Genomic DNA, 15,705 nt, shown 5'->3' on the forward strand with positions numbered 1-15,705 from the left:
CTATAATTAATGCAGAATCATTGTTAATTATTAAAGCAAACAGTCTTAGACATGTGGACTTTACATTTCAGTCAAATAAGAAGCAGAATAAATATTTTGTTAAGAAAATGAAGAAAAAATATTTGAAATAAAACACAAGAAATACTCACGAGGCATTTTATTGACAATATTAAAATTGTAAAGTGCCCATTACGTATCATCACAAATGTCTCTGTTTTGAGTCAATAAGATGAGAAATAAAAGTCAAGAAATAAGAGTCAATATTTAAATTTTATATTTGAAGAATTCTTATTTCTTTTAGAGATTCGATCAAATATTTCTTTATATTTTATTATGTGCATGAAACAAAATCTCCAAAAGGAGTAGCAGACAAATATTGATGACTGTTAAATGATGACAGAAATTGATGACGGGGGAGAGATTTAAAAGGTTTAAGACGAAATTCAAATCGAGATTTTGAGGATTTTAGATTTGAAGTTTTGATAAATTTGGTTTAATTGTGGGAAAGACAATTTGAGAGATTTTTGAGATTATTTTATGAATGTGAAGAGTAGGAAGCTTGAAATCTCATCATTTTTTGTGAAAGACTCTTTAAAATGCAGCACAATATGGTCATTAAGCCCGTATGGAATGAAGCGCAATTAGTAGACATTTCATGACAAGTTCCACAAATGTCAAGTCTATTGCTAAGCCTAAGGTCGACTAATCGAAGCTTGTTTGACTCGAGTAGAGGCGCAAGGACAGCCCAAGTCATCTAGTTGATAGTAAGGCTTGAAGACGCCCTGACGTTAGGTTGACAGCAGCTTTTGGTACAAAATTACATCAAAAAAATGAAATTTTCTGAACCAATCTGTTCAGGACACAATCAACTTTCATCAAAATCTCAATTAAAATTCACAAAAAACTTCCAATCCACTCCAATTAAGATTAAAAATTAATAATATTTCCGATAAACTCAAATAACAATTTATTATCACAATAACTTATCTTCGGATTAAAATTAGAAGTTCATTGAATCAGCTTTAAAAATTTCCAAAAATGAAATTTCTCAAAAAACAGCAACAATTTAGCTTAATCATCGAAAATATTCTCAAAACGAGTTTAACATATCATAAATTATGCAAATGACTGCCAAAAAAAATCTCTTTTAGTTTCGTATTTCTGCTTCATATTTTATAAAAAAAATCTTTACAGATTAAATTAAGAACATCACATTAATTTTCATAATTTCACCTACAGAAGTATTTCTAAAACTTAATGACCGAATCTGAGATCAAAGAGTAATTACAGCATGCTGAATAAAATTAAAAAATATTCACGTTTTAATGTGGTTGACTTTAGCGCATTTTCACTTTCAACTTCATGAATGATTGATTTTAACGGCGAGATTACAGAGCTGAGCTTTCATTTATGTTTATGGAGGAATTTGCGATTTAAGCTTATTTTATAAATTTCTTTGATGATAAGAGAATTTTTTAGTAGAATTTTAAAAGGATATTGTGAATATTTTAAGGTTATGTGAATGTTTTTGGGGAATTTATTAAGCAAATTAATGTTCTGACATTTTTAATGTACATTGACATATTAAAGAGGTTAAGCTGGAGTCGCAAAACATGCAAATAGGCAGAATCACTAACCACAGCATCAACTTAATTAGTACCAAACATTTTACATCACTGACTTTCCCTTTTTACTTTTAAATTGTTACACATTCTGTTATCGATCATTAAAATAGTGATAAGAGTGTCTGTTTCAAGGCTGGTCAAATATTGAAAGTGACCCAACATGGAAGCAATTAGTTTCCTTTCTTTTTATAAGAATTTATGGCTAGTCTAGATAAACTTGCTGCCTGTCTTGAAAATATCTCCTCGATCAAGCGTATTCAAGTCATATCAAGTAAGCAGTTCCATTTTAATAAAAGTCAACCTCATAATTAGATAAACAGATGTAAAATAAGAAGAAAATTGTCATAATGCAGGTAAAAACAGCTCAGACTTACGAAACTAGTAGTTTGCAGACATAACATTTGCATTCTTACCATGTAGGAGCTTCTCAGATCAATAAATAATCCCGTGTGGTCATCCCCGATAAGACTAAATTTACAAACTACCTGCAAACAATTTCCTACGTGCCCTTATAAAATTGCATTAGCAAGAAAACATTTATTTTTTCAGAAATAATTTGCCATAACTTCTTTTTTAATATGAAACATGAAAATGTTCATCTCAAAAGCAATTTTTATATTTTCTAAATCTCTTTATAATTTTTATTTCCTTCCATTCTTCCAATTCTCCTGCTCTGCGCTGACTTTGCACGTAAATTGCATGCTCTAGGCAATCTGCAGCTTCACTGCTTTTTTATTTTTTTGGACATATACATACATACATAATAATATTCAGAAGTGTATTAACCAGTTTTATTCAAAGTGGTAATTATTTCTGTTTCTGGCCCGACTACTGCCATTCCGTTCTTATTTTTTAAAATTTTCGTTGTCTTTAACAACTGTGGTATTATTGATGATATGAGCATGAAAAAAATAAATATACAAAAATATCTCTCAGCTTGTAGCCCCTTAAAAAGTCAATATGTCTGGTATTAAAATCAGTTCTATGTTCAGTATAATGTTTTGCAATTACAGTAAATGATCAATAATAAAGATAGAAAAATAGTCATTCTTCAGCAGAATTCTCGATTTCATGAAATTTTAGTTTAGAATAGAAAATGTGGAATGGAAGAAGAAGTCAAAAAGAGCTATTCAGTGTCTATTCACATGCCGAAAGATGGAACTGAGAAAAAGGCAAAAAAAAAAATGAGAAGAGAATGAAACATCAAAAGAAATGATTATAAGTTTTTTAAATATACACATATTTCGTACAGACTATACATATTTCAATTGATTGATATTTTTATCAGACATTTTAAAATCTTTCTCTTTAAGACTTTAACGTTATACGTCGTATACATATATGAAAGCATATCACATGGTGGTAGAATTTTGTTGTGAAATTTTGGGAATGTTTTATTGCTCTTTGGGAGAATTGAGGTGGATTTGGCGCATATTTTGAGGCTAGTTTAGCTTATATTGAGGAGCATTCTTCAACATAGACGCTGGGTAATCAAATGCGCCCTTGTCTGTACCAAGAGCCTCTCCTTCCGTTATATCGTAGTGTTATCAACGACTGTCTTGATAATGTCAACTTCTGGTCTACACTAACAGCAAGAAATGAGATTAGTTTCTGGAAGAACTCAGAAATTGTACAATTTTCAGAATAGTTTCTGATCCTGCCCATATCATGCCTTTCTGTAGTGTTTTCCAGCCCTACAAAAGTGTCCCATCTACTCCAGAATTGTCCAAACTGTGTACTGCGGCACTGAGAATGTCATGAACCCTATGTCACCCTATGAAATTTGCCAGGGCACAAGACTGTTTGGACAGACTAATCTCAACCTTTAGTGCCAACTCCCAACTCCCAAGACAATCCACAACATTTACATACCCAATAACCCCTATAATCATGCTAATAATGTAGAAAAATCAGCAATTTTTTAAACTCAGAATAGAATGTAAGTATTTAACATGGCACAGACATATCATATGGAGTAATTCATCGTCAATTAACATAATAAATGCTTCGAGCTTAAAAATTTGTCTTCGACAATCTATTTATGTTATAGTTCATTTTCTCATTTCTCTTTATACATACTGTATGCTATAAAGTATTTAAAAAAGAGAAAAACAAAAAAAAATCCGATATAGAAGAAAGGCAAATGAATTAAGCCACCGCATATGTAGCTAGAGATCATATGAGTATAGAAATAGAGAAAAAAAAATTAAATCCACTATAGGCTGGCTCATAATTGCTTCATTAATAGCTTTTCTTTCACGAAACTTCACTTTATAATCGAAATCTCGAGTGCGCCTTTTATATCAAGTCTTTCTTCAGTGTTTTAGATCTTTTAGCTTAGTTTGAAGGTATTGATACATTTTTGGGAACTGGCGGTTTGTCGTTGGATGTCGATTAGAGGTTTGATGATGGAAGTTTGTTAGATGTGGTGACATGGAATATGGTTGGGGGTTATAAGATGAATTTAAGAGTTTATAGTCATTAGCCAGAATCCAGGCAGGTATATGGACTCGTTAATATCCGTAGTCGGTGAATATTGGGCCATACCAGAGTTCCGACGACCTAGAATTGTATTTATCACCTTTACATGTCGTGTAACTACCACAAGAGTGTTCAGAAATACAGTACACCTAGTTAATACCAAGCTATTGACATAGTCTAGTTAATACCAAGCTATTGACATAGTCAGCCAAAAATGCGTCTAACATCACCCAGAAAAGTCAACCAAACCAAAATCACAGCTCTTAACGTTACCTTTATACCTTCATTCATTCAATCCACACCATTAGTTTCTAAATCTACTTGAGTACGCAATTCCATACAGTATATGTCGCGTACGGCTCTTAAAAGACTCTAAAAAAGTATAATTCATTAGGTAGTTTAATTTCATTGTTATGGCATTGAATTAGTGAGTCAAAGAAGTCTTTCAATATGGAATTAAAATATTTCAAAAAAAGAAAAGAAATTCATGAGTCTTGAAATGTCTCTTAATGGATACCTGCTGATCATGAAACGTGAAATCACAGTTATTTAATGCTAATACATTTCTAGTGACGTAAATTTACACAAAACAAAAAGGAATTTCACCTTATCATCATCATCAACAGCATTAAAAATTATTCCCATTTGAGGCAAAATGATGAGTCTCAGGTGTGAAATAAAGTTAGTGCCGCGCACATTGCAAATGTTCTTTATTGTTATCACTTTAAGAATATTTTTTTCACGTACATTTTCATATTCGCTCATTTTATTACATTAACTTTTTGTGCTGTATACACAATGAAATTTTATTTCCTAGTTTATAGACCACCTGTCGCTTGCCTTATTGTGCCTTCTCACTCGCACAAATACACATTTTTATTCTTTACCATACCTACTCAAATACCATTCACTTAGCTCTGCTTATTTTCCTTCTACTGTTAAAGTCTCTTAATACTCAATAGACTTTAAACAATGATCATTTGAAATCGAGTTGAGGAAATTTCTTTCATTTTCATCTTTTCAGTGCCTCTCTTTATATGAAGATTAACAATGGCATTACCATAATGTGTTTGTTTCATCATGTTGCTTTAGCACATAGTTTTGTACGTTAATGGTATGGTATGTGCAGTACAGTGCACACTTGTGCGGGGACAAACATTTCTTTGGCTAGGAATTCAGTTCTGTGATTTTTTCTGCAGTGAGTGGGTAACTGCAGTGCATTTTGGAGTTGGTGGACGGTTTCTTTGAAGAACCATTTGGAGACCATTTGGTATTGGCAATTGACAGTCGAAAGCCGGCGATAGAATCAGTTATAGACGACATCTGAGGGAAGCCATGGATCACGGTTGATCTGTCCGGCCAGCGAAGTAAGGAAGGACGGTTTTTTCAGACTTGCCAGGACTACATTGTTGAGACACCTCAAAAATGCATGAATTTCATTCATTATTGACACCCGCTTGCCAATACTCCTTCAAATCCATTCACATACACTTAATATCCACTTCAACAACACCCAAACTGCTCCCAAAGCTCCCATTTCCATCACAAAACTTCCATTTTAACACAAATTCAATATGTCATTACACAGCGCATTCCAAAAAGCCTTATTTTTTCTTCCATAAAAGATACATGCTGTTGCGGTTGGATACAATTCATTGAAAAGCTATGCGATTGTGAAATCAACATAGACTATAAAGATATAATATTCAAATCACAGAAATGGCTTGGCTGCTTATTGCAATTTCTTTAGACAGCCCTCAAACTCACACGAAAATAATTTAAAAAATCTGATTAACTCGCATAGCTGCTTTGGCATAGGCTAAACAGACAACTAATTAAGAAAAGTAATGAAATATGAATGGAGATTGGCAGCTATGATTTTCATGCAGGAAATGAAAATTATGAATGAGTCAGGAAAAAAAAAATAGCAACTGGCAAGGCTGAAAGTGCTCGTACAAATTACTTGTAATTTATATTTCCCCAGAGACTTCTTCACTAATCACACCTCATCAGTAGCTTATTAACTACACCTCAAAGATGTTCTGGATTAGGCCAGAATCAATTAAGCAAATTGAAGACAGCCAAAAAAAATAATACCCAGAACTGGAAGGTCGACAACATGGCAAACAAATTAATTAACAATGGCCATTAAACTTGGATTAAAAGACCGAGAATTTCTCATGCAGCACACACAATCCCCAACTAAAAAAAGGACCCAAGGGAAGCGAAAAATATAACTTTTTTTTTCAGAAGCATTTACTGTCATCAAAAAGAGCTTAATTGGAACTCGTTTTTAGAAAGTATCAATTCTATGGGATCAATATTACGTCTGTGTAGCACATTGAGGTAAGATTGTCGCATTCCATACGTAACCAAAAGAGACACACACGAAAAAAAAAATGTCTGGAGAGATTTTTATCACATACGGAAAGAAATGAGAATTAATACCTAATCATTATTTATTGTTACCAGCGTTTCCAATAATGGCATTTCTATCAGTTTATTTATTTTCTTGTTGTTTGCTTTATATTTTATATTTTCTTGTGTTTTGTTGGATCTCATTTCAATATAGAAAATGTTTTGTTGTAAATACGGGCAACAAGTCATTTTTATCTAAGTTATTGATGATGAAGAGGCAGAGTTGGTGGAATTTTGATGATAGATTTAGAATTTGGGGTAAGTATTCTACGAATTGTGAGGCTGAGTTGGAATGGAGACTGAGATTTAACTAAGATGGCTCGATAAAGTATCCGATACTTGATGCCAGAGGCTGATTTGAATCTTATTCCACTAAATCTCATTCACTTTAGAGTATGGAGATGGATTAGGCATCCAAAAGTCCTCTTTAATGCATTCTTAATAGTATAAAGCCCTACAATAGCTTAAGATGACTTCTGCAACTTAATTTACAATAATAACAATACTTCCATACCAATAACTCAACAATTACACCTGACCAAACATCAGCAACCACCTGATGCCGTAAAAAAGCCCATAAAATACAATTTTACAGCTTGTGACCTCAAAAAGGGACACAATATCCTTTAATCTATAGTAATAATCATAAATTCATCAGCAACATCCAGTTACAGTAACAATTATACACAAAACCCTCAAATATATCATCCAGATCTACTTTAATAATGACCCGATTTACAAGAAGTCCCAGAAACTCCCAAACCAACACCTCTGCATAGATAGAAGTGAAGAAGAACATGAAAAAATAAAAATAAAAATAAAATATACCCAAAAAAAGGAATAAGAAGCAATTCACAGTAACACAAATGCTTCTCATGTATAGCTCAGTTGAGGTAATCATGCAACAGGTAGATATCATTAATTAGCAATAATCATAAATTTCCAGATTAAAAATATAAAAAAATAAAAGTTTTTGCTTGTGCGCGCGGGAATGCTTTTTTTCACTTCTTTTCACTCACATTTCATAGTATTAAGTTTTGGATGTACACTCGGTGGAGTTGTGTGGTGTTTGTTGAAAGGTTTAAGGCAAAAAAAAAATTAATGTGAATACACATGTACAGAAATGGGAGAATGATATTACAAAACAAAAGAATAACTTGATATTTCGCAGTGCCTTCCTGACTTCTCTACAAAGTATAATTTTCACGTTGTATTTACATTCACATTTACATTAAATTGCATTCCTTGTATATTTTGTTGTTTTCTTGAGGGACGATTCGATGAAGTGTGTGTCTGGTGATGGTCAGTTTGTGCATTTTGGCTTTTTTAAGGTCCAGAACTCAAAGTCGACTCGGATTATATAAGAAGTTAAGTCGATTCAAGTCGAATTTTCATTACAATCTTTGAGTCGACTTTTAGGCTCTGCTCAGGTCTATGCTATCCTTATGTCATTTGTGAGTCAATCTAGCTTCTAGTTCTCGTCTTTAACTACAAGATACCGAGTCATTCTATAGACTGAGGCTCAAGCAGCGGAGGAAATTATAAGAATCGTATCAATGACTTATGAGTTAGGAAATGCACGATTTATAAGATTCGAACCTTCGACAAACGAATTAAGAATGCCTGATTTGACTTAAGAACGTAGCAAACTACTCCAAACACCCACTTAACTGCCATACAGAAGCAACAACCAAAACCCATTGACCACTTATCATCCCATAACATCCGAATGATTCCCAATGCATCAAGTGATATACGTTTGGCATTAAAGCCTTTTCGTGCTCATCAAAAAAGCGCATTTATTTCCTTTAGGTTGTAATTTAAGATTCTCTTGTTGCTGATTACAAATTTGATGATGATTTTTATCTCACACATTTATTTTATTCAATTCTCTCATTCTCATCTTCATTGTTTTGCCTGTATTTACTCACAAAAGATCGTCATAAATTGTATGATAAACTTAATGAAATTAAATAAGTTGTGAATTTTCATTATCATCCAACAACAAAGAATTAATAAATTTCATTATCATCTCTTGTGAGATTTCCTTCATTAAACGAAAAATGCAGGAATTTATCACTGTACATTCACATACACAAACACTTAACAGTCATTATCCATGCAGTCTGTACAACAATTGTGATGTAAAATCGAAAAAAAAAGAATATTTTCATCTGTTGCTTGTAATGCTAATAATAATGATAAATTCACAGTCATATTGCGTGTCAATATGCAGTCTGAAATATTTTTGTTGCCCTTTTTTTCGTTATTTAAATCGCTTTGCCTTCGAGACTTAAAATATTGTGTAAAATGCAGTAAAAAGTAGTATAAAGAAACTAATCTACAGAATTAATGTTCATACGTTGATGGCTATTAACGCATACAAATGTAAAACAACGAGAACAACAAATTATTGACTGGACTAAAATGGACGAAAATTATAGGAAGTTGGGGGGATTTGAGCGCATTTTATAATGCGTAATACGTGATTGGCCTGGAGCAAAAATGAACTAACTTTGAGTTTAACAAGGCATTCAATTAAGCTAAGACACTATTTATGATCAGAAAAATTCAAATTTTATCCTAGACACAAACCAAATTTTCTCCACTTCGAAAAGTTTTTTGCCAATTTTTCAGCAATTACGCAGTATTTAACTATTAAACTGATGTAAAACAATAATTTAGGATGGCAAGACATTGTAAAACAACATTTGAGCTATCAATGTACTTGTATAATCAACAAAATCAGTAAATTTTGTTTCAACAATACAAATTGCATAACTTCAACTCTTTATCTCAAAAATTAAGTTAAAAATATTCTTTCCTGTTCTGTTTCATTCTTCTTCATCAGTTATTTCGTGGCTTTAAGCAAAATTTATCGAACGAACTACTGGCAGCTCCTTTTTAAAATATATGTACAGCATATCTTTTCAAAGAATTTCACCTTGAATTGCCTCATTGAATCAACAGCTCTTTTATTTATTCACTGAATTAAAGGAATTGAAAATCTGAGGAAGTTTATTAATTGTATCTGTTAACTCACAGTATTTGCACGACCTAATTATCAATAAAGTCGTTACTTTTATCGATAAATTATTATAGCATTTATCCGTTAATTTTATTATTGGATGCTGAAGAAAGTTTAACATTTAACACTTATTGAATTTTTCATAATCAATTTTTATAATAAATTATAATGCCAGAGCTTATCACATGTACATGCTTTTGATGACCTAAAAATTGCTTCTTTGGAATTGGAAATATTGAAATTTAGGTTAGCAATATAATTAAATAGAAATCATTAATAATATACCTTTTGGCGAATGCAAAGTGTTAAATGATTAGAAAGAAATTAAATTGAAATCTTCGGAAACAAGATTTATGGGAAAATTATGAGGTTTTGTTCATTTTTAAGGTTAAGAATTAAAAAATTTAAACTGAAATTTTCGAAATTCGAAAATGAGAATTTCTAGATTCTAAATCGAAAAATTCCAAATTCAGAAATATCAAGTTCGAAGCTCGATTGTGAAAAATTCGGAATTTTGATTATAAAATTCGAAGTTCGAAAATAAAAAATTCGAAAACGAAAAATTCGAAATTCGAAAAATCTATTTTAAATTAAAAATCTACCATAAAATCTCTAATTTCCTTGACAAAATCAAATCCACATCAACATAAAAAATCAATCTAATGTAACATTTTGCTTCTTATTTTACCAGCAAATTCTTGAATTCTTCTTAATAAAACTCCATCACGTCCGTTATGTATCATAAAAATATTTCTTGGAACGTATGACTAATATGGATTATTTCTTCTGTATTTTATAGAAAAAATGATTCGCAGTTGTTCAACATCCACAAACAACTTAGTTATTGTAATTTAGTTGATGATTCTCTCAGAAATTCTTAATGAAAAATTGAGCTGACCATTAAGCATCAAGCAACTTTGTTGTTTTTTAATATTTTTGATTAATTACATTAAATTCGTTACAGAGCCATCACATCAACTTATTTTTACAATTGTGTGCTTCACTAATTTCATGTTGTGCCTTCTCTTAATTCATAAATGGTAGTAAATGAAGTTCTTAAGTGACGATGTCCTATTACTATTTTCGAAGAGGTGTTGGAACGCTATTATTAGCACCATTGCTAACATTGTAATTTGTTGTGTTTAAGTGGATGTAGAATAAGATTTGGTTTTAGGCTGCTTATTTGGAATGTCTTGTTATATTTCTTAGAGTAGAATTCTTTAAACTGCAATTTACTGTCTTGAAAATAAGTTATGAGGTAAATCAGTGATGGACAACTTTTTATTCTTTGAGGCACACTTTGCGGTAAGCCTTCACTGAAGCTGCACATGACATACGGTTCATTGAATTTGGCGGCACACTACAGTACCCCAGCACACATGTTGCCCACCACTGAGCTAAACAATGATGTCAAGTCTTAGAATCTAGAACAAAAACACATGTAGGATGTAAAAACTACGGAAGTATTGAAACTCTAGCGTAAAATCAGAAATATTGTAGCATTTACTGCAAGTTTCAGTTCTGATTTATATCATAAAAGCAAATCGGATGCCCATATGTTGACTATTCCCTATAAAACTACTGAAATTCTTCATAAATTCTTCAGATTCTGAGCTAATAGACTATCAAGTAGTTTTACACCATCATCATCATTACAACTGCAACAATCTTGAAAAATATCCATAAATTACCCACAATATGTCTTAATGAAATTCAATATCACAACTAAAAGATCAGTAAAGTTTAAGCTTCTTATTTTCATCAGAATTATTAACTATATAATATTATGGTATAAATTTTCATTGTTACTACACAATAAATCTCCGAAAATAACCTGTCATCACAATTTCCAGCACATTCTTATACTTATTATAATTTGATGTCAATATATGAATTAATTCACAAAAGAAAAAAAGACTTTTTATCACTTTCATTAATCGCAACTCATAAATTATTGTTAAATTATCATCAGCATAGCCTTAAGCATGTTAATTTACATGAATCATGAGCAAATGAGAAATCAAAATTCACATAACAATATCAGATTATTTGCAATTTACACGGTCTAGAATGTAAAAGGTATGGTATTGATAATGGCTATTGAATAATCAGTGATGATGCCTATATTTAGCAGTGGTCAACTAAAAATTATAATTTAATATGGTTAGGGGTAGTTTGTGGATGATGTCGGATGAAATATGGAGTTGAAGATCCAGCAGATAACAGTATACTGCTTCAGCACCTGCATAATAGTCACCAGATACGCTGTTCACAAGATAACAGACATCACTGACTAATTATCCCCATAAAAGATGATACAATGTTGAAATTTAATGAGTGGACTTCATTAAGAGATTAAATCAACAAGTAAAATGAAATGCTATATGCTAAAAATGTACATGTATAATTTGTACACAGCAAATGCTAGACAGACACATTCCACACATGTCACAAGATCTGTTTCAATCCATTTATATATGCATATATATTGCATGCATGCCTTTATTTATGGATGGCTGGAATTTAATGATGGAATAAAATTATCTCGATCAGTTGTTATCAATGTTTTGCAAATCTTTTTCTTGTACAAACCAGTAGCTGAACTTGACTACTCGACAAAGTAATATGTGAAAAACTTATCAATAATCCACATACAATCTTACAGTTTTCTTCACGCATTTAGGTTCAATCGCACGAATAAAAATGTAATTTTCAATTATCATGCAACATTTAATGTGTACCTTTCCGCTTCTCGTAATGGATTTATTGAAACAAATTGCATGTTTGCAATATTCATCATTGAAAGAGAGATATGAAGGAAAAAATTGTAAATGAAAATTAAAGAAAGAAAGCTGCACAAAAAAAAAATAATAATAATAATAATGACTGAATGGGAGAAGGAGGCTTCTTATGAGCTTAATAATGTATAATATAATAAATAAGAAGTAAATTGTTATTGACTTTTGAACTGATCTACAAAATAAAATGTATCCGTGTAATTTGCTTTGTCGGAAGCTTTTGAAGATTTATATTAAATTCAATCCTTTTGATTGAATTCAGCACTGTTCAGGAAAATTAGCCGGTCAGCTGATTGGATACTATTCAGGTAATTATGCACTGTTCAGCAAATTAAGCACCGTTCAGCAAATTCAGCACTTTTTAGTTGATTTAGCATCATCCAGCTGATTCGCCACTGTTTAGCTGATTTAGCACTACTAAATGAATTTAGCTAATTCAGTTAATTTAGCACTGTTCAAAAACTTCAGCACTATTTGGCAAATTTAGCACTATTCAGACGAATCATCACTGTTTAACTAATTCAGCATTGCTCAGCTAATTAAATAGTATTCAGATGATTCAGCAATATTCAGCTAATTTAACACTTTTCAGCTAAATCAATACTGTTTAAATGATTCATCATTGTTCAGCATATTTAGCTAAATCAGCGCTGAACAGCTAATTTCGCAGTGTTCAGATAATTCAGTAATGTTCAGCTAATTCAGCATTACTCAAGTTTTCAGATGATTCAACGCTGTTCAGCTAATTCAGTACTGTACAGATGATTCAGCACTACTCAGCAAATTCAGCACTGTTTAGCAAATTCAGCTTTTAAGAGTTAAACCAACAATTTTAAAGTTTCACATGATCTGATTTATAATCTAAACTTTCAAAATCTCAGACAATTAAAACACCCCAAATCACCAATTATCTTCCCAAAAAAATCTGCAACCTCTCATTTAAAATTCACTAAATAACCCCCAATCACATGATTTCTAATCTTTATAATTATTCAAAAAGTATTTCAAATGACAACCCAGAAATATCTCACGGAAATAGCAATAAGGTTGAAGTCAAATATCATATTTTTAATTGCATATTTACGAATGACATAGATTCATTGACTTTCAGTGTTTATCTATAGCATTATAATGAGTTGAGTTGTGAAATTTACAATCGTGCATTCAATAAACACAAGTAGTAACCGAGATGAGAAAGACGAGAAGCTTCAGTCAGTTAATAACCAAAGTCATAAAAATTTATTTCTTCATCTGCTTTAAACTGTTTTATTTTTTTATTTTTTACTCACATCTTATTTCGCATGGTCGAAGACGTTGATTTAGGTGGACGTGGAGGCGGTAACGGCGATACCGAATCATCAATCTGTGTAAATCCATTAGAGTTTCGATAGTTTATTGGTGCCTTTGTTGAACAATTTGCATCGATTCCACTATCGGATCCATTTTCATTAACTTCATTAATACCGAACAGAAATGGATCGTCGAGGATGTTTATGATACTTTTTCCTGGTACAATTGGATCATCACGATATGATCGTGTCCGTCGATTTTGGAAATCATGCAATTTAAATGTATCGTTGGTGCCATGCTCAATAACAACAGGACTGTGGAGTTTAGTTGGAAAAATTATTTTCGATTCACTTGCTGCCGCATCTGTCGTATCTGTGGTCATTTTATTATTATCGTCGTCCTTTTGGTAACCTGCCAAACGTTGTGCTGCAGCTCGACCATAAATTTGTCGGTAATATTTCTCTTGATTTCCATGCAAAAAACACACTTTCCACCATTGCTTGCATGCCAGCAAGTTTGCTGTTTTTGGCATTGAATCTGTCTGTGCTGATGCCATTTTTCACTTGATTGTTATAATTTTATATAATCAAAATTTTTTTCTTTATTTTTTTTCATGCGTCACTAAACTTTCAATTTCAATAGCTGAAAAACCACACGAAATCATTTTTTATAAATTATTTTATTTTTTCATCTCTTCATGCTCGAAGTTTTGTTGACAGAATAGCGAAAAATATAAATTAATAATAATTTTTTTATGGAATAATACTCAAATTAAAGATATATCCATTTAGCCAGCATTTTTAGATGTGTCTAGATGGATTGAATGTTATGGTTGTGGAATTGTATAAATGAAAATGGAGATGTTAGTCATATTGTGTCTAATTGGCTGCTGACTTGGTAATTAGCTGATTCAGATAATTCAGCTTAATTCAGCCTATTCAGCTGATTGAATACTTTTCAGCATATTAAGCACTGTTCAGTATATCTCAGCCTATTTCAGCCTATTCAAGACTATTCAGACGGTTCATTAATATTCAGCTTATTTAATACTGTTCTACGAATTTAGCACTATCTGTTCTAATTTTAATACTGTTCTACAGTCAGTCAATTCAGCATAATTCAGTCTATTAAGGATTATTCAGCTGATTTAGCACATTTAGTACTGATCAGCTAATTCAGCAGTATTAAGAAATATCCTGTCAATTCGGAATAATTCAACCTATTCAGCGTAATTTAGTCAATTCAGCTTATTTAGTACTGATCAGTTAATTCAGCACAATTGAGCTCATTTAGCAATAAAAACATAATCAGCAATATCAAGTAAAGCTAATCAAATTCTGACAAAAAATCCAATCCAATCCAACAAATTCTCAAAGAATTCAGCAAAACCTTAATAGAATAATATTCATTTCATCTCGACCAATAAACCAATCAAGTAAACAAAAAAAGCGCTATGATTATCCATCTAAAAAAAACACTCAAACCACCATGTAATTCGCTCTTCATACGGGAATCACTAGCCATCAATCTTTTCGTCAAAGTGTGTAGAATAGAGAGTAAAAAAGTAAGAAAAATCTAATTATAATAAATTCTCCCTTACTGCGGTTTTTATGATAATTTATTATGTTTTTGTTATTAAACGTCCGAGAGAATAAAAAAGAATATAAAAATTCTTAACAGTTTGTTGAACATCGTTACATGAAGAGTGGCTTCTTTTCTCTCACCATTTCTTGTTTCCCTTCAATTCAATTGTTTTTCTATGTATTATTACAATGAGATTAGACTTTAAATAGATGTTATGGGAGAAATTTCTTTTAAAACGCCTTCAATTCTCGAATGACATCTGACAATTTCGTCGTTAACAAAAAAAAAAGAGAAAAAAAGGTAATTTTGTACAACATCCATTTAAGTGCTGTAAAATATAGCAAATTGGTGTAAATGAAATTCATGAAATTCTAATTATAATTATTCATCATTTAATTTTCAATTCATAACCGTGCTAACTATCAAGATATTCTGATTATCATCACTACAATTTTATAATTATTATTTAATGTATGAAATG

General features: G+C 31.5%; 1 protein-coding gene across 4 annotated transcripts in view; it reads right to left on the minus strand.

Annotated features, from left to right (window-relative positions):
- LOC139091361 (protein prickle-like) overlaps nucleotides 1-15,705 on the minus strand; it is a 112,884-nt gene that overhangs the window by 30,602 nt on the left and 66,577 nt on the right. For 3 of the 4 annotated variants that reach the window (XM_070641403.1, XM_070641405.1, XM_070641404.1), the window contains exon 2: nucleotides 13,640-14,282. The exons of the other annotated variant lie outside the window; for it this stretch is intronic. In XM_070641403.1, coding sequence (XP_070497504.1) covers nucleotides 13,640-14,196 — 557 coding nt within the window. In that variant the 5' untranslated portion in view covers nucleotides 14,197-14,282. The remainder of the gene's footprint in view (nucleotides 1-13,639; nucleotides 14,283-15,705) is intronic. 4 annotated transcript variants of the gene reach the window in all.

This window comes from Chironomus tepperi, unplaced genomic scaffold (genome assembly GCF_022539635.2).
Source record: "Chironomus tepperi strain 1889 unplaced genomic scaffold, CSIRO-AGI_Ctep_v1 contig_244, whole genome shotgun sequence".
Classification (NCBI taxonomy): Eukaryota; Metazoa; Arthropoda; class Insecta; order Diptera; family Chironomidae; genus Chironomus; species Chironomus tepperi.